This window comes from Sporothrix brasiliensis (assembly GCF_000820605.1).
Source record: "Sporothrix brasiliensis 5110 chromosome Unknown Cont17, whole genome shotgun sequence".
In the NCBI taxonomy this organism is placed as follows: domain Eukaryota; kingdom Fungi; phylum Ascomycota; class Sordariomycetes; order Ophiostomatales; family Ophiostomataceae; genus Sporothrix; species Sporothrix brasiliensis.
The window spans coordinates 4,017,221-4,035,020 of NW_024467136.1; the positions used below are offsets into that span (position 1 = coordinate 4,017,221).

The 17,800-nt window shown below is 55.1% G+C and overlaps 6 protein-coding genes across 6 annotated transcripts; 2 read left to right on the forward strand and 4 right to left on the reverse strand.

The window, feature by feature from the left end:
• Positions 1-2,081: 2,081 nt before the first annotated feature.
• SPBR_02293 (uncharacterized protein) lies at positions 2,082-5,072 on the reverse strand (the record flags this gene model as incomplete). The annotated part of the gene is made up of 1 exon (XM_040760596.1): positions 2,082-5,072. One exon carries the CDS (start codon positions 5,070-5,072, stop codon positions 2,082-2,084), a length of 2,991 nt encoding a protein of 996 aa, XP_040621138.1.
• Positions 5,073-7,014: 1,942 nt separating this feature from the next.
• SPBR_09150 (uncharacterized protein) lies at positions 7,015-7,236 on the reverse strand (the record flags this gene model as incomplete). Its single annotated transcript, XM_040767276.1, has 1 exon — positions 7,015-7,236. The coding sequence occupies one exon, from the start codon at positions 7,234-7,236 to the stop codon at positions 7,015-7,017; it is 222 nt and encodes a 73-aa protein (XP_040621139.1).
• A 1,191-nt stretch (positions 7,237-8,427) lies between these two features.
• On the reverse strand, positions 8,428-9,681 carry SPBR_02880 (uncharacterized protein; the record flags this gene model as incomplete). Its single annotated transcript, XM_040761183.1, has 1 exon — positions 8,428-9,681. The coding sequence occupies one exon, from the start codon at positions 9,679-9,681 to the stop codon at positions 8,428-8,430; it is 1,254 nt and encodes a 417-aa protein (XP_040621140.1).
• A 1,841-nt stretch (positions 9,682-11,522) lies between these two features.
• On the forward strand, positions 11,523-12,221 carry SPBR_03229 (protein ORM1; the record flags this gene model as incomplete). Its single annotated transcript, XM_040761532.1, has 3 exons — positions 11,523-11,661; positions 11,739-12,097; positions 12,171-12,221. The coding sequence occupies 3 exons, from the start codon at positions 11,523-11,525 to the stop codon at positions 12,219-12,221; spliced, it is 549 nt and encodes a 182-aa protein (XP_040621141.1).
• Positions 12,222-13,401: 1,180 nt separating this feature from the next.
• On the forward strand, positions 13,402-14,791 carry SPBR_02808 (uncharacterized protein; the record flags this gene model as incomplete). Its single annotated transcript, XM_040761111.1, has 3 exons — positions 13,402-13,417; positions 13,722-14,113; positions 14,174-14,791. The coding sequence occupies 3 exons, from the start codon at positions 13,402-13,404 to the stop codon at positions 14,789-14,791; spliced, it is 1,026 nt and encodes a 341-aa protein (XP_040621142.1).
• Positions 14,792-15,314: 523 nt separating this feature from the next.
• SPBR_02660 (amino acid permease) lies at positions 15,315-17,018 on the reverse strand (the record flags this gene model as incomplete). The annotated part of the gene is made up of 1 exon (XM_040760963.1): positions 15,315-17,018. One exon carries the CDS (start codon positions 17,016-17,018, stop codon positions 15,315-15,317), a length of 1,704 nt encoding a protein of 567 aa, XP_040621143.1.
• Between the last annotated feature and the right edge of the window lie 782 nt (positions 17,019-17,800).

Consider the following 17,800-nt stretch of genomic DNA (forward strand, 5'->3'; position numbering starts at 1 on the left):
GTGTTCAATGGCGACTCAACGTCACAGAAAGACAGCTCCTGCCTCCGATGCGATTTGTTTTTTGCTCCTCATATCGCGCAGTAGCTCTTGCCCTGGTGAGCATAATACGTTTGCGGATCGCCCACTACAAACCAGATCTGTCGGGTGTGCAGGAGCCGAGTAATGGGCTGTTCTTTCCCTCCGGAGACCCCCGTATTACTGTGTTTCTTTTGCTCTCCTTTTTCTTCTGCTTCTATCTGTGCCCCCAAATGGCCCAGCCCAGACAGCTTGGCAGCAGCTCAAATGGGGGCGGCCGAGGGCTCTGGTAATGAGGGCGGGTGTCTTTTTTTCTTACTGCGCAATGGGTGGCGTCGTTCTGAAAAGGTCGAGACCGGCCATCGAACGGACTAGGCTGAGAGAGAGCGGCGCTATATGACAGGGGTGGGATGTGCAACTGGAGTCTGGAGTGTCGGCTTGATGGGAGCAGCTCCAATCCGGCCAGGCTCAGTCCATCTTTGTGGGCAATTAAGGACTTTTCAAGGCAGGCAGGCCGGGCCATGCCAAAAACAGCCTTGGGCGGTGAAAGACATGCTCGAATTCATGGCAATGTGGCCAGTCCCCTCGTCCACAGCCGAGTCTGAGCCGCATTGGAGCAGTCGACAGCCACCTCGTCGCTGTGCGCTCCGAGCAACCCGAATCGGACACTTCAGGCTGAAAAGATACAAGGGAAAAGCGATGTGAAGGCCAAAGAGGCTCTGCACGCGGTCAAGAAGCTACAAAGGAATGCAAGTCGCGCACGTCGCTCACAGTCGATGCAGAGAACGCCTCGCATAGATCGATGCAAATATGCCTGCTGGGTGCTCCTAGGCCAATTCGGGTGACAAAAGACAAGGTCGCAATACGGAGGACATGCTCCGCCAATCATACGAGAAGCATCGTGGTGTGGAATCGTGAATGGCAGCCGGGTGATGGGACATACGACGGCCAAAAGAAGCCATCAGAAAAGGCAATAGTTGGGACACGACATGGGAAAGATACGACGTAACGATGTCCAAAATATCCTCGGTGCTCAAGTCGGATCCTATCGGAATCACGTAGATTGTATTCTGTACTACACGTAGTGCATGGATCTGATCGCAAGCATGGACTTTCACGTTATGATACTCGCACGCATGCTGTCTTGCGTAACACCCAATTCAAAACGTCAAGCGACTCTTTGTAGAGACTTAGATTGATGCTCGCCCTATATTTACTATGTCCGACGTTGGGCGTGTCTGTGTCCCTCGCACAAAAGCGAAAGTATGCTGTACCCTGTAATACTATGCGGTGCTAAGCAAGAGGGAGGTCCGTCGTATTCAGCTGGAGACTTCCGAGCAAGACGGGTCGAGACGATGTGGAACGATTGGAGAGTCCAGCCCACGCCGCGCCAAGAAAGACGGCTGCGTGGCATATCTCCAGGGAAATCAGCAGCTGACAGAAAACGGGGCCAGACAGCGGCAATACCCTCCCAGGCCTAGTAAAATTGAAATAACGGTCCTGCTAATATATCTTCCGACCGACAATAAATGGATAAAGTCCATTGCAAGGCGAGAACCAACGAATCGAAGGCCATCTTTTAAATATGCTACCGGTTGCGTCGTTTCTCCGGTTGTCTCGCCCTGGAACCTAGAACATCCAAAGCCACGCGTATGTACTCCGTGATTACGGGGCGAGTATTATTTGTCTGGTATTATTTGATAGTTCACCTTTCAATATCACAATGGCAAAAGATGGTTCAAGGCGGTTTCTTGAAAATAGAGAATATAAAACTTCACACACAAGCAAGCGAACAAAAATTAAAAAAAAAAATAGAAAACATAAATGAAATAAAAGAAGGAAAAAAAATACAAAAAAAATACAAAAAGTTGAAAAATAAATAAATAAGGAGTGGTAAAGAGAAGGTTGTGCACAATACATAAAACATAAAGTCGTGACAATAAAGACATCAGACATGAAAGACCGTCAAAAGCGTAAATCGTTGACAATGCAGTAAACCATGCCATCACCTACGAGACCGCCATTGTTTCTCTTCCGTAGACATAACAAAGCAGCCCTGCTCCGCCTCACGCCCGGCTGAAAATCAACGGCACAACCGCCGAGTTGCTCTCCATGCTGCGGTGCTGGTACTGGTCCATGGCCACCGACGGCAGCGCCAGGTGCGGGGCGGCGGATGCAGTCATCGACTCGGTGCCAAACAGCCGCTCCCGGAGACGGAGACCGGCAAGAAGCGACAGTGTTGCCGTGGCAGCCGCGTTGTGGTGGTGGTGGTGGTGGTGGTAGTAGTGGTTGTCTTGCGACGTGGATGTGGATGTGGATCCACCCGACTGTGGTATCCCGTAATTGTTCGTGGGCATGCCCATCGACACCGACGCCGCCGCTGCTGCCATGGTAGCCGCCGACGCCGCGGCCGACAGCTGTGTCGTCTCACGTCCGATGCGCCGGTTGAACTCGCGGCTCAGCTTGGCCAGCACAGCCTCCTTGGCCTTTTTGAGCGCCGATGTGCGTGCATCGGCGTCGTCGGCCATCATCTGGCGCTTTTCGGTTTGGTTCATTTGGGCCTGCTTTTCTTCTTGGAGAATCTGGCGCTGGATGGCCGACAGGCCGTCATCCTCGACGGGTCCGGCCGAAACCTGACGGCCACGAGCCGACGAGGACGAGGACGATGACGTGGTTCGCGACAACCCGGACACCGTTGCGGCGGCAATGGCTGTCGCCGTCACAGTGGCCGAGGGATCGTACACGGTGGGCTGGAGCACCACCGGGTGCGGGCTGGGCACGAGGATGGGTGCCGAGATGTTGAGAGGCGCCATGAGCGGCGAGTCGGGCGCGGTACGCGGACGGAAGACATCGTCGTCGATGCCTGCCGTTGTGTCCTGCCCAACAATGGCCGGCCGCGGTTGAGGTGGCTGGGGTGGCGGTGTGCGGTGGGCAAAGGGATGGTGCAGCACAGCCAGGGCCGGCAGGGCCGGAGGTGGAGGCGTGCTGGGCGACCCAGAACCAGACCCAGACGAGCTGGGCGAGTCCTTGTCCTTGCGCCCCTTGCGGCGGCGGCCGTGCGAAGAGTGGGAGCGCGAGTGCGAGCGAGACGTTTCGCGCCGCCGGTCCTCTTTCTTTCTAGGATGGCTTTTGTCGTCGTGTTGGTCCGAATAGTGGCGGTGATGGCTGTGCGTGTGCCCGTCATGGTGGCGGTGGGATCGGGACCGGCGCTCCTCGGTGTCCTTGCTGTATCCGTCTGAGTGGTGACGTCTGTGCGACCGGCGAATGCGTCTCTTCTTGAAATGGGTCGTAAAGGTCAAGCTGGCTTCATGGGCTGCAGCGATGTCAGATGCAAGCCCACCATCATCGTCGACCACTTCGCCATCATCCTCAATCCTTTCGTCATCGAGAAGCTGACTGTCGAGTTCCTCGTCTAGCTCCTCGATTGGAGGCGGTGGCGGCGCTCGCATGTAGGGTTGTGCCTCATCAGATACAGACACGTCCGACGGCGAGTCAAGCATAAAGGGCAGCTCGGACCCCAGACCTAAGTAGTTTTCGAGATCTTCCACCTCCAAGTCGAGAAGCTCTCTGGAGACGGCGGCAACAGCTGCGGACGGCGAAGACAGCTCCACGTCGTCTGGCGCCGCAACGGCACTAGGCCCACACACGACGGTCGACGATGCAGAAGACAGCGATCCGGTGTACGATGCTGCCGCAAAGCGGAAGCTCTGGTGGCCAGAAGGCGAGCCCTGGCCTGCTCCATTGTTATGAGAAGAGCCAGAAGAGCTAGAAGAGCTCGAAGAGCTTTGGGCGGCAACCTCACCGTCCGCCGCGGCATCGCTGCTCTGTGGCTTGCTGTCGCCCTTGCGCGTGCGGGACCACAGCTTCAGGCCACCGCTGCCTTTCTCGTCCAGCAGCCGCGAAAAGGCTTCTTCGTAGCTGCCGCCATCCACGAGCGACACGTTTTCAAAGTCAAACTCGCGAACGTTTTGATTGTGCCGGTCAACCAGGTCACGCAGCTGCGGTGTGTTCATGGCCGCATTGCGAATCGTGAGACACCGCAGGTGCGGGAAGTGCATGGGTTCCCGCCGGGGCGCAGGGGGCAGGGGTGACATGGGGCCCGTGACTTCGTTGAAAAGCTTCTTGGGGCCTTCAGGCCGTGGCGAGAAGAGCGAATCGCCCGAAAGCGCAATCGGACAAGGACCCTTGCGCACACCGCTGCCACTGCTGCAGCCCTTGTCACCGAGCCATGTGAAGGAGAATTTTTCCAAATTCGGCGCCATGTGGCGGATGAAGTCGTCCATGATCTTGAGGTGATCCAGGCCAGGCGACGAGCCATAGAAATCCCATGCATCGACCGACACATACAGCTTGCGGATCTGCCGCCACCGGCGGGCGGCCGACGGGTGGCTGCCGAAGCCAGATACATGACGCAGGTAGTTGAATGCGGCCGGGTGCACACCAGACAGGGACAGCTTGCACAGCTTGTGCAGCGGCGCCCGCTCAATGGAGATGCGCAGGCTGATGAGCGCGTAGTCGACAATACTGCGGCGGTAGCGCTCCTTGGGATCCTGTCCGGGACACTTGATGGTCAAATGGCGAATGTTGGGCATGTGCTGCATGGCATTCAGGAATGAGGGCACGTTGGTGGCGGCATGGAAGAGCGGCGGGTACTGCTGGGTCAGGACATCGCCCAGCTCGGAGTTGGTGTACTTGGGCCGGGTAAGCACGGAGGCCATGCACGTGTGAGGCGTGTATAGGAAGCTGATCTCGCGGCCTGTGAGCGGGTGGATGAGAGGCGGCAAAAAGGTGGCTTCCGAGTGCTCAAGATAGAATGTGAGATGCTCCACATGGTGACCGATGCGCGAGAGCGCCTGGACACGGCTGGCCTTGGTGAAGGTGTTTGCGGTGAAGGCTAGGTGGGTGCGCATGAAGAGACGCTTGGTAACCAAATTGCAGCAAGCTGAGTTGGCCAGGCGGACGGAGCAGACGTCTTCCTTGGGGAGCATGTCAAAGAGAGTCTCACGGATGCGCTCTTCCTGCCAGAGGCAATAGAAAGATTGCGGTGCTGAAGCCATGACTGAACGAGCATGACGCTGTTCCCAAGATTGATTGAGGCTGTGGCGATACGAGGACACAGCGTTTGTGGTTTGGTTGTTCCCGGCAATGTGATGCTGGCTTCCTTTTGACACAGTATGAGGTCTTGCAGAGTCCAAAGTAGATATGGTGGGAGAGATGTACAGAAAAGGGTAGCAGCTAATGAATATGCACAAGTAAACAAGAGAATTATAAAGTTGTTTGATGGGGGGATTTTGTATGAATAGTAGTAGTAGTAGTAGTAGTGTATAATATGACAAGTTTCAGCCGTTGTTTCTCATAACCAGACTTTTCTGGGATGATGCTGTTCCTGGGTGAGTATTCTGTTCTCGCCAGGAGAGACAGGTCTAGATGTGGCACGGTTTTGTGATGTGTTTGAGGGGATTAGATCATAGAAAGAAAACACAACGAGAAGGAAAAGCATAAAGGAAGCGTACAATAAAACAAGAAAGGAAGAAGAAAGAAGAAGGTCGAGAGGGAGGGGGTTCTGGCTCGAGGGCGGACTCCCAGATATACTCATCTCTTCCCTTTTACAATCATCCTCGTCGTAGCAGAATGATAGACTCGATCGAGGAGCGAGGAGAGCGGACAGAACGCGACGGGAAGTCGCAGAAGGACCGGCACTAGCCACCTTCTTTCTTCAACCCTCTTCGAGCATCTAAGTCCTGAGGCTCCACACTCGTGGTCCCCTGCAGTGGCCGTCACTCGACCGATGATAGCTCATGCGGCATCTTCCACGCGATTTGCTCTGCGCGGCGCGGTCGCGATGTCGTGGGAGGAGAGCAAAGTGAGGTAACCTTTTTCCTCTCCCGTGTGCGATCTGCAAGCGACGGAATAAGGACAAAAGAGACAGGAAAGGAATAGCGAGCCAAAGAGACCCCCCTTTGCAGGAGTCGTCGCCCGACTGGGGCGGTTGACAGAAACGACTGGTGAGGAGTGACTCATTCGATGCAGCTTGTATGCAGGTCCCCCTTCTTAACCGGAAGGGTTGTGCAGACAGAAGGCAGGCATAAAAAGTAGGTGGCGGGATGCTCGTGGGCCTCAGGCTCCGTGTGGGGTCGTAGAGACAAAGCTCGGATGGGAGCGCAAGGTTTTTGTAAGTCCCGTTTGGGTCTGTTGTATCTGAACCGGTCCAACTCTTACTTTCTGTTGCGATGCTTTCACAGCAATGTACTGTAGACGACTTTGTCTTTTCGAATCCAACAGTGTAAGGAGTACATCCCTCTTCCACCTCGCTGCGAGTAACTTGATTTGCCTTCGTTCGCGGTTTTGGCAAACCAAGCTGTTCACATCAACCAGTGCTTCGTAGGACGAGAAGGAGGCAGTTGAGATCTGGAAAAGCAACGGTCTCAACGGCCTTTGTTTCACGTTCTCTGACTGGTTCGCAAGAGCTCTTTTGTCGAGTTGGGGGCTCGTCGGGCGATCTGTACACTCCCTCGCCCGGTTTCCCTTCTTCTGTTGCCGTTTTGTTCTTGCTCGTTTCTTCCTGGTCTTGAAGACGAGTTGATGGGGGCGGATGGTTGCAGGGGCATCTGTGCATGCAGCCTGCAGCTACCTGCAGCCTCTTCCAACCAGTAACCTGCATGCTGTGTGCTAAAGGCACGGGATTCACGAATTGGTTCGCTGTCGAGGGACGGTGAGGTTCGTCGGGTGGAGCGGACACGCCTGCAGCTATAGGCTGGGCGGTGCAAGGAGGGCGGGCACAACACGCCATTGGCCCAAACAGTGCCAGACGCCAAACCGACAGGAAATTGACACGTAGTAGACGCGCTGCGACAGTTGCCCAAGGTGTGCTGAACGTGCCATTTTGGCGATGCCTAACGTGGGGATGCACCGTTGAAAAAGTGAGGTCTCAAAGTCGCCATGCGGCACAAAAGTGCCCGTTGAAACGAAACAGGCGCTCTGCTGGCAACATCGGATACGTCAACGGTGCGGCCAAGGCGTGGGCCACGGGAACGAGACCATGGCCGCGAACTTGTAGTTTAAGCTCATCGGGAGCGACAGCACCTTGATCGATGGCCAACGCAGCGACCACTGCAGGTCCGCATCAGGGCCCGATGCTAGAGCAGTCGATGCAAGGGCCGCAATGCAGCTTTTTGCGGGGAGCGCAGAATGAACAGATGGAGGAAAGAGCTCGTTGGCCATGGGAGACGAGAGTGAGGATGTCAAGACCCGTGATTAAGAGCAAGAAAACGGAGGCGATACGGGGATTGGGATAGAGGTGCTTTTCCACTTCAAGTCCGAGCTGATTGACTGCCTCGTTTTTACTTCGAGCAACGAAAGTAACCATGAGAGGAGACGAGTCAGGAGCGAAGAATTGGTCAGGTCAGTTGAAGAAGCAACGAGCCAGAACGCGTCTTTGCCCCTCGTTCTTTCTTTCTTGTCAGCGGGTCGGTCTTGCTATGCATTCTTTACTGTTTACCGCCATCCTTCTGTTGACATTGCAGTCATTCGATTTGTGCCACTGGACAAGAAACAAACGAGACAGAACAATGGAACAAAAGAGTAAGGGCGCACTGAAAGTGTGCCGAAAACGGTAGGTTCATTGCACGGACCAAATGATTCGCTGGCAGGAGCCGAGGAAATGCCTCCAGTGAACCTTCCTTTGTACGAAGCAGGTGGCTCCTTCCGTGTCATGCCGTCTCTGGATTGTGGCCATAGCTCCAAGGGAGATACAGGAAAGCGGGACCGACGATGGAGCGGGAAGCTGCGATCGTCTACAGGTCATATGGCTCTTCAACAACTCGCGTACTTGGGAAGGAGCATATGGCCACCGCGAGCACGGCAAGAGCGGCCAGATAACATGTCTTCGTCAAGCAGGAGTAGCAACGAACATCGGCCCCGCGTGCAAGGGCAGCTTGCATATGCGATACTGGGACATCACTCGCAGGAAGGCAACGCGTGACCGGGCAAGAGCACAGCTACCGCCGGCGCGTTTTGACGCGACGTGATTCAAGCGACGCACTGCAGATTATCGCCACCTTCGAGAGTCACGGAAAGGGAAAAGTCCTACTAGACATACACAGAGAGAAATAAAAGAAACACATAATTTGATTTCTGAATGCTTTTCCGGACCTGGTGTCTCGACTTTGAGTGCGAGGACAGACAATGCTATGCTGGTATCCATGGCTGAACCTTCTTCGAACGCCGTAGTATGCTGTAAACAAAGGCGACAAAATTTCAAGTAAAAATAACAGCGATAAAATATCATAGCCCAGCGCAATGCATTGGCTAAAACGCAAATCTGATAATCTGGTGATCGTCAGATGATGATCGTTGCTCGATGGAATGGGGGTCGAGCCGTATGGAGCATGACGCAGGTATCGCTCTGGTGTCTTAGGATGAGGCAGCGGCATTGCCTTCACCTCCTCCTTGGGTTTCTCCCGGGCCATCTCCGTTGCGGCCGCGTCGTCGTCTGGGTGGGTATTTCTCACGCAGGGCCTCCACGTCTTGCGATTTTCTCCTCCTCTTCTTTCTTGCCCCGTCGGCATTTTTCTTCTTGGCCGCTTCCGCCTTTCGCTTCTTGGCAGCGGCCGCTTGAATTTCATGTTGGGCCCTGCGTTCGGCCTTGAGCGCGGCCTTGGCCTCCTGCTGAGCTTGGAGATCAGCGGCTCGAGCTCGGCGTTCAGCTTTGGCTGAGGCCTTGTCCGGAGCCTGAGATTGACCTTGTTCTTCACCATGGCTTTGGGCCGCTTTTCCTTTGTGGATCATCCAGTACGGCACTGCCTTGGGATTACTTGATACGGCGGCAGAAGCATCACGGGCACCGGTCGAAGGAGAGATTGGATTCGGCGCCGACGTTGCAGCCGGGTCCGTAACCGGGGCAGGGGTTGCCGTCGTTGGCAGAGTCGGGAGAGAGACTTGAGGCTCTGCAGCAGCTTGTTTTCCTTTGGCCTTTGCTTGCTCTGAGGGGTTCGAGTTGTCTTGTGTGAGTTTAAGGCTCTGGTCTCCAGCGTTCGTCGCCCCCGTTGAAGGCTCTGATTGCGAGACCTTGCTTTTTCCTTTCCTCCCCTTGCGCTTGGGCTTCGTGTTGGCATCGTGGCCAGGACCAGCTTTAATGTTGCTGCCACTACCTCCTTTCTGCGCGTCATTGTTGCTATCACCGGCGCCCGCATGGGCCTTCTTTTGCCGTTTCGATCCCCGCACCACCAGCACCGTCGTAGACGCGGCATCTGTGTCAAGAACGGACGGCCCTGTGAAGGACTTTACCTTTGTGAGGTCCGAGAACTGAAGGACGTACTTGCGGTTCCAGATATCGTCCTGAAGAGCATACCGCCGGCCCGAGATGTGCTCCCCGGTGTTGTCCTTGCAATCACCACCAAAATGGTCATCTAGACCGCAGAAGTAGCAAGCGGTCGAGATCTCGGCCGCACTGCGCTTGCTGGTCGGGCTTGGCACAAATGTCTGCCACAGCCGCGGGCAGGCTCCGACGTGTATGTTGTCTTCGAGGCAGAACGGACATGTCGACGCAGCGCTTTCTGACTTTGCAGCCTCACCTGGCTCTGCCGACTCGCTCGCGACCGGAACGGTTAGGCAGCCAAAGAGCATGTGCTCGTCGGCGCTGCTTCCGCAAAACTTGCAAGTCCGCATAGGGCAGGTCTCGAAGAGGTGACCATACGATGCACAGCCAATGCAAAATACGGCCTCGGTGGCAACTGCCGGAAAGTATCTCTCCATTCGGCTGCGCCCGCCGACAGTCGCCGCTTGGGTTTGTTGAGAAACCATCCCGCCGTCCGCTATACCTTTCAGCGAAGCCTCAGCTTGTCACCAGATCGGTGTACGTTTGCTTGCTGTGCGGAGCACAAGACGGCCGCATTTGCTCCTCCAGTCGGACGCTCTCATCAGCACGTTCAAATTTTTTTGCAGAGCCGGCCGCTCCAGTGTCTCCCGACGCGCGCACCCGCTTTTCGACACTCTCAGGCTCGTACAGCCGACCGTCTGGACGGCGGCTTTTTGCTGCAGGTATGGCAGCAGAAAAGCAATTTAATAAATGGGGGTTAATGTTAATTTTGGGGGCCTTTCAAATTGACTAACCTCTGCAAAATCAGGGATGCCTCGAACGAACTAAATTTCTGGGTTGTGTAGTGCTGTTTTTGCCGCGCGTAGTCTCGCCCTGGTTCGTGCTGCTCAATTTCGCTGTTTTCTTTCTTCCTAGTCGGGCTTTTTGTGGTCTCCGGTTGCGTGGCAGTGGGTCAGGTGGCGGCGCAGTGACATCACGTGAGCAACGGTCCCAACAGTTCCAGATCCTGCCATTCTCCGACCCCAATTTCCACCGGAAAGGGGCCGTGACAACGTTGTCGTAACCGTGTCGAATCCGATTCACAAAGCGAACAACAGAAGAACAAAATCTTCTCTACTCCTGTCATCCAGCTGTCATTGCCGCGAGGCCTGTTCTCCGTACCACTGCACCCCGAAACGAACGGCCCAGTCCTCTCCACTGACCCAGGGACCCAGTTCGCGGCCGCCCATTAACAGCGCTGGGAAAAGCCCCTTGTCCACTTTTGTAACTGCGTCAGCCGCTCACTCTCTCGCCAGTGCTTTCTGCCCGTGTTCGCCGCCCACGCCAGAGCTAGGGTGGTTATGCACACGTCTTCTTTTGTTTCTTCGTTCTCGGAATGGTCCTAGGACTGGAAACTCTTGCATCACAAAGCCATCTTCGCCAGGCCGATCCCATCGCCGACCCTGCCCCCTTTTTCGTCTCCGGTAGACGCGTCGCCTCCGCCGACTACGATCCCTCGTTTGCTTGCCCTTGTCGATTCTCGTTTTCCGAGCCGAACAGCTTCTCTCCTGTGCCGTCACCGGGCCGTGTGCACCGCGCTTCCCACGACCCGAGGCCGCGGTTTCCATCGCTCTAGGCTACAGCATCGGCGGGCCAATTTCCTCATCTTTCTGGTTGCCTTGTCGCCGCCATCGACCTCCCACCACCGTTCGCGTCGACAATACAGACCTCGCTCGGCCGACATCCTAAAGGTCTGTTTGTTTCCCTTGTTTTGCGTCCCGTTAGATCCTTGCTAGAGCCGAAAATTGGCGATGATCGGGATTGTGGTAGCTTATGCTTCGGCTCGGAACACCCAATCAAGTTCATCCCAATCGACCTTTGCCCTTTGCTCAGCGACGCACCGATAACCTCGGACACTTTGGCTGAGCTCATCGATTTGATTCTTTCCTTCGTGTGAGAATTGCAGCTGACGTGAGGTTTCCCCCAGCGGCCAAATTAGTCTGTCCATCCCCGACCGTCGCCCGATCCGCGACTCTCCGGAAAGCGAGGGAACGCACAAACCGTCACCAGGTTGTCCCTCCCCAATACCGTCAAGCTGTCTTCCCCAATCTTCCTCCCCCGAACCGTCTCTTACGACGCGGGCATCCGTCCCCCGTGTCGCGGGAGCAACTTAGCCGCGCCCGGCAACGCCTCGGCATCTCGGTCCGCAGCAATGGCCGACACAAAGACCAACCGGAGGAGAAGATCTAGTAGCATTCTCCAGGTTTACCACGAGCCACTCGAGCCGCTTGAGCAGCTGAGCGACCAGTCAGCTCTGCCGAATGGCAACGCCAACTGGGTGAATGCCAAGGGTGAGTGACGCCCGGATCAACATATGATGCCGATGCCAACCCAGAAACATACTAACGCAATCCCTCTATCCCTCTAGGCGCGTGGATGGTGCACATTGTCCTCATTTGCCTTCTCAAGATCATTTACGACATAGTACCGGGCGTATCACAAGAGACATCGTGGACCTTGACCAACATCAGCTACATGTTCGGCTCCTACATCATGTTTCATTGGGTGCGTGGCGTGCCCTTCGACTTCAACGCCGGTGCCTACGACAACCTCAACATGTGGGAACAGATCGACGACGGCGCGCAGTACACGCCGGCCAAGAAGTTCCTGCTCAGCGTGCCTATTGTCCTCTTCCTTCTCAGCACGCATTACACCCACTACGACTTGACCTACTTCACGATCAACTTCTTCGCCGTGCTCGGCGTCGTCATCCCGAAGCTGCCTTACGTATGTTCCGCTCCAAACTGCCACTTGCATCTTCGTTTATTTTGGAAATCGCTGCTAACACGTCACCTGACAGAGCCATCGGATGCGTGTCGCTCTATTTTCGGGCGTGCCTGGCGAAGAATAGGAGGGAATGGGCAGTTGCGACTGGTATTGTCCTCGTCGCTCCGTCCATGAGCTCTCTTACTCCTTCTCTCTTTAATTCTCTTCGTTTCTCTGTGCCTGTTTTAACAGTTGTTTGTCACACGCTTGCTCTTTCCTTGGATTATTTTGTCCTTTTATTTTCGATTTTCTCACCATTTCCGGTTCATGCTTTCCGTTTTTTTGTCTCTTCCTGTTTTCTGTGTTACCCTAGTCTCATGTTTCCTGCACCTTCCGTGCTTTCCGTGATCTCTCTCGTTTCCTTCTCTATCTTAACACATATCTGGGTCGTTGTTGCACTTTGACCAGGCGTTTGGAATTTTTGCGTATGAGTTCTTGCAATTAGGACGCCAGGGGATACGGGGAGCGCATGTATGTGGAGGCAGGCGTGGTCATGATCATAAACCCTACTAAACTAATTTACAAAACAAGAACTCTTCCAAAATGGGAAAGAAGCACGAAAATGAAACGATCGGGCAGGAGCGTACCTCGTATGGGGCCTGCCCGTGAGAGAAGGAGCACCCTAAGGGCTACGCTTTGTTTAGATACTGCATACCACTAGCATAATACCGGTCGGAAGAGAAAATACAATTCTCATCTTTTTACGTTCCTTTCTTCTAACGAAGGCAGTTTTTTCATGACGGAGTGGCGGGCATTACATATGAGAGTGCTTCTTTTAACCTCTTTAGAGGAGACAAAAAGATCTTGCTAACTTGGAGAAGGCGCTCACCACCACCTTCTTCCTTGGGAACAAGACTAAATTGGATAGCTCTTTCCCCGATAGAGACCTTTTTGACATAGTTGACTGACTTGCAACGGCCAGTGAACATCGGCTTCAGACAGCCGTGCTCAAGTGACAACGGGTTGCTCTTTCCTCGCCTTTGTCTCCAAGTACAAGCAACTCCTTGACTCTTCCCACTCCTGTGATGTTCCTTGGGCATCGCTGCCTGTCGTACCTTCCTCCCGACATGGTGAGAAAAGGGAGGGCGCTGTTATTGCCAGTCGTTCCTACTACAATGTTAATAGTTTTGCTGCCACCGCCGGTTATGGTTGTTCGCTATTGCCTCAACTCGTATTGTTTTGATCGTGCCTTCTCCAACTGGCACCATGTTGCCCCAACAGATGCTTTGTGTACACTGTTTGTGTTCGTCAATTGGAAGGCGAAGATGGCTGCTGGGCTAGGTAGGTGTTTCCTTCCCAAATGAGCAACTTGCCTTGTTTACCTTTCTGCTTTTCCTCCATCCATCTCGCCCCTTTTCTCTTCCCTCTTCCCTTTCTCTCCCTTTTCTTCTTCTTTTCTTTCTCACCCTCACACACTCTCTTTACTCTCTTCTCTCGTCAATCTCCCAAGAGAATCCTCGTCATCATCATTATTGAGTATCCTTTTACATTTTGACTGTCTCGTTGTCCTTTGCCACACCTCTCTTCTAGATCCAAACAGCCCAGTTCTTCGTTTTCTACCCCTGACTCACCATGAAGTCGACAGTCCTTCTCCTGAGTGCCGGCCTGGCGCTGGCCAATGCTGAAGGCTTCTTCAACTGGCCCAACGCTGTTGTTACGGCTGCCGCGGGTGACGTTGTGGCAGCACGAGATGCCGCAGACCAAGATCAGGCTGACCTGGGCAATACCGGACTCGAGCTGAAGCATTGTTCGGGTGGCGGTTGCAAGTCAAATCCAACGTCAACAGTGACGAAAACTTGCAAGGAGTGTGTCACAGTCACAAATACCGTCACGATGAAGGTCCCAGACCCAACGACATTCGTCAAGACCAGAATGTGCACGACCACCATGATCCGTTCGCGGACGGTGACCAAGTGCATTGACCACACCAAAACTGACACCAAGTATTGTCCTGTGACCAAGACCTCCGTCCAGACGGTGACTATTGAACCCACCTGCACCCCAAGGCCTTGTTGTGATCGCTGCCTTGCCACTCAGTCAAAGTACGTTGTTGAGAATGGGGATGATTGTGAGAGTATTGCCGCCGTCTACAACACAACCGTTGAGGATTTGCAATTGACCAACACGTGGCTGAATGGTACTTGCAATCTGAATGCTGGTGACACTCTTTGCATCCCTCAGACCGCGACCGTCACTCAGCTGAAGCGTGACGTAGCGCACCATCATCATCATCACCATGACGAGGAGGACGGCGGCATGACTTGTGACGGTGAATGCCAGAAGAAGAAGAAGGAGCATCATCACCATCATGGTCACCACCATCACCACCACAAGGGTGGCAAGAAGTGCGAGTCTGATCGTGGCTGCGATGAGGACAAGCATCACCACCACGGCCATCATAAGCACCACCATCATCACCACAAGGGGGGCAAGTGCGGATCGGAGGGCGGTTGTGGTGAGGACAAGCACCGCCACCACCACCACCATGGTGGCCATCACCACGGCCACGATCACCACCACCATGAGCACAAGTCATGCGGTGAGCACCACGAGTGTGTCGCCTGCACAGTCCCTGGCTCTTGCCCTCGCGACGGCATTCACGCCGCGTGCCCTGACAACTACAAGTGCCAAGAAATTCAGGACACGGCAAACTGAGCGGTGTGGTCAATGGTGACTATTTTGTGACAGCCACTCTCTGTTGATGACAGCTATATTTGATTGTGCAACCTTGGCTGACCCCGACAACGCTGAGGGAACAAGGGGGAAAGCGTTGGTACCTGGTCTGTTTTCGTCTGTATCTTTGATCTCTTTTCGGTGTACATAATACCCTGGTGCGCTGGCGTGCCAAGCAAATACAACTGACAGTCAAACAATTTCTTTCGCTTCACGAGCGACATAGCGCAAGCACAAATTATTGGCACAGTGAAAATAAAATAGAACACTTTTTGTAGATAAAGCTCTTGTATAGCTAGTAAATAGGTGTATGCACCTCAAAAGGTGCCAGGGGTATTTGGATTGTAAACGAGAGGCGCATCCATGGGGGTATCTCTTGACTCATTTGTCCTGGGAGCTGTTATTGCAAGCGACCCTTACTCCTGCTCTTCCTCTCCTGATAGGTTGTGATTTCCCTTTTTTTGCATTCTTGCACCAACTAGAGTCATGAGCCAAGTCACAACATCTAATGCGTGGGCAGCTCGGCAGGGTGACGCTGATGCAGGCCCTCGGCGCCCAGCTCGGCCGAGCGCAGGCCAGCGGCCTTCTCGGGGTCGGAGGCGTCCTCAGGGGTCTTGGCCTGGACGATGACGCCACCGGCGACGTGGGCGTGGGTGCGGGGGCCGGTGTAGTACTTGCGGCCCTGGATGAACCAGTAGGCGGTGGCGACAAGAAAGACAAAGGTCAGGATGACGACGGCGTAGTTCATGGTGTCGGGGGTGACGGGGCGGACGGTGGGGAAGAGGAAGATGACGGAGACGAAGGAGGTCCAGAGGCAGGCCCAGAGGTTGACAAACTTGCTGGCGGGGCCGAGGTGCCAGGGGCCGGGCTGGAACTTGCCGTAGGCGAGCTTGCAGATGATGGGGATGCAGTAGCTCCAGTCGAGGGCGATGGCGCAGACGTTGAAGATGGCGGAGATGGTGATGTAGGAGCCGAGGCCGATGAGGTTGATGAGGATGCAGATGAGGGTGTAGAGCCAGACGGCGAGGACGGGGGTGTCGGTGCGGGACCAGATGCGGTACCAGATGCCGGAGCCGGGCAGCATCTGGTCGCGCGAAAAGGCCCAGACGGTGCGCGAGCCGGCCTGCAGCGCGGTGATGCAGACAAAGTTCATGATGAGGAAGGCGGAGACGGTGAAGAAGATGGCGCCGCCCTTGCCGATGACGTTGTAGAAGATCTGGGAGACGGGCTGGCCGATGGGGCTCGCGAGGATCTCGGCCGGGTCGCCCATGCAGAAGACGAGCACGACGTTGAACAGCCAGCCGACGACGTAGGTGAAGCTGAGGGCGAGGGCGATGGCCTTGGGCACGACGCGGGCCGGGTCCTTGGCCTCCTCGGCGATGTGGGCGGTGGCGTCGTAGTCGGTCATGGTCCAGGCGACGGACAGGAAGCCGAAGAGGAACGAGAAGCCGGGCGGGGTCCAGCCGGAGGTCGGGGTGACGTCGGTGAAGGCGTACTTGGCCGTGTGCTTGTCCTTTTGCATGACCAGCAGCGCGATGCAGGCGGCCACGAGGATGCCAATGTGGAAGACGGCGTACGTCTTGGCAAACTTGTTGAGCCAGTTGGTGGTCATGCTGTTGATGAGGGCGTGGAAGATGGACAGGCCGGCCATGACGGCGATGATGTGGCCCTGGGTCGGGAAGTAGGAAAAGTCGGAGCCGATGGACACGGCCGCCAGCAGCATCTGCGAGGCGCCGTACTCGGACGAGGCGCTGCCGCAGATCTGGCCGATGAGGTTCAGCCAGCCGTCGATCCAGGCGACCAGGGGCACGTGCTTTTCCGGGGCCAGGTACTTGATGGTAAAGTACATGGCGCCGGACGTCGGGTAGGCGGACGCGATCTCGGCAATCGAGAAGGCCAGGCACAGCGCGCCGATGCCGGCGATCATCCAGCACCAAATGGCGGACGCGGCGCCGCCGGCGTCCAGCGGGTACGAGAAGGTGGTCATGACGGTGCCAAACAGGCCCGAGATGCTGAGGGCAAAGCTGAAGCACGACCACATGGAAAAGTGGCGCTGGAACACGGGCACGTAGCCCATCTCGGCGAGGGCCTTGTCATCGGTGTCGTCGCCGCTGCTGTTGCCGCCCGTGTCGGGCTTCTGGCCCGAGCCGACGACCTGGGGGGGCTCGTAGGCCGCGTGCGACGGGACGACTTCGGGGAGCGTGGCCATGGTGGACGGGGAGAGGTGGAGGAGACGGGTACAAAACAGAAGAGGTGTAAATAAAAGATGGGGTGTAAATAAAAAAAGAGGTGTAAGTAAAAAAGAGGAGGCGCAGTGTTGGTGAGGATGTGGTCGTTGAATGTGTTGACAGTCGAATTATCTTGTCGACATCGGCGGCGGCGTGCTATCGTGAGCTGGCGTGCGAGAGAGGAGACGGAGAAGAGGGCGGAGGAGCCTTGCTTGCATGACCTCGAAGAAGACGAGAAAGCACGTGGAGGACTGCCGAGGACGGTCGCGAGGGGTGTAAACAAAAAGAAAAGGAGCAATGAGGGGTGAGGATCGTGAGATGAAAGAGTGAATGAAGAGGGGAAGAGTGAGAGAGAGTGAAAGAGGAAGAGAGGAAGAAGAAGAAGACAAAACAGCAAAAGAAAAACCAAGAGGGAGAGAAAGAGAAGAAGTAGGAGGAGAAAAGGTACAAGGAAGAAGCAATTCGGGGGGGGACGGAGTACTTTAAGAATGAGGACGGGGCAGTCGAGCCTTGCATGACTTGACAGTACAATAAGGACAGTCGAGTAGGGCCAGTAACACGGAAAACACTGGAAAAGAAATAATGAAAAGCCGCTCGGTATGCACTGAAGCCATGCATAGACGAATAAAATCGAGGCAAAACAGTAACAAAAAAATGAGACAAGCAACAAACAGGTCCAGCAACGACTGAGAAGACGCCATGATAACAAAAGCGGCCTTAGCGTGGGCGACGGTCGAAAAAGGGTCGCCAATTGGGCCATCTG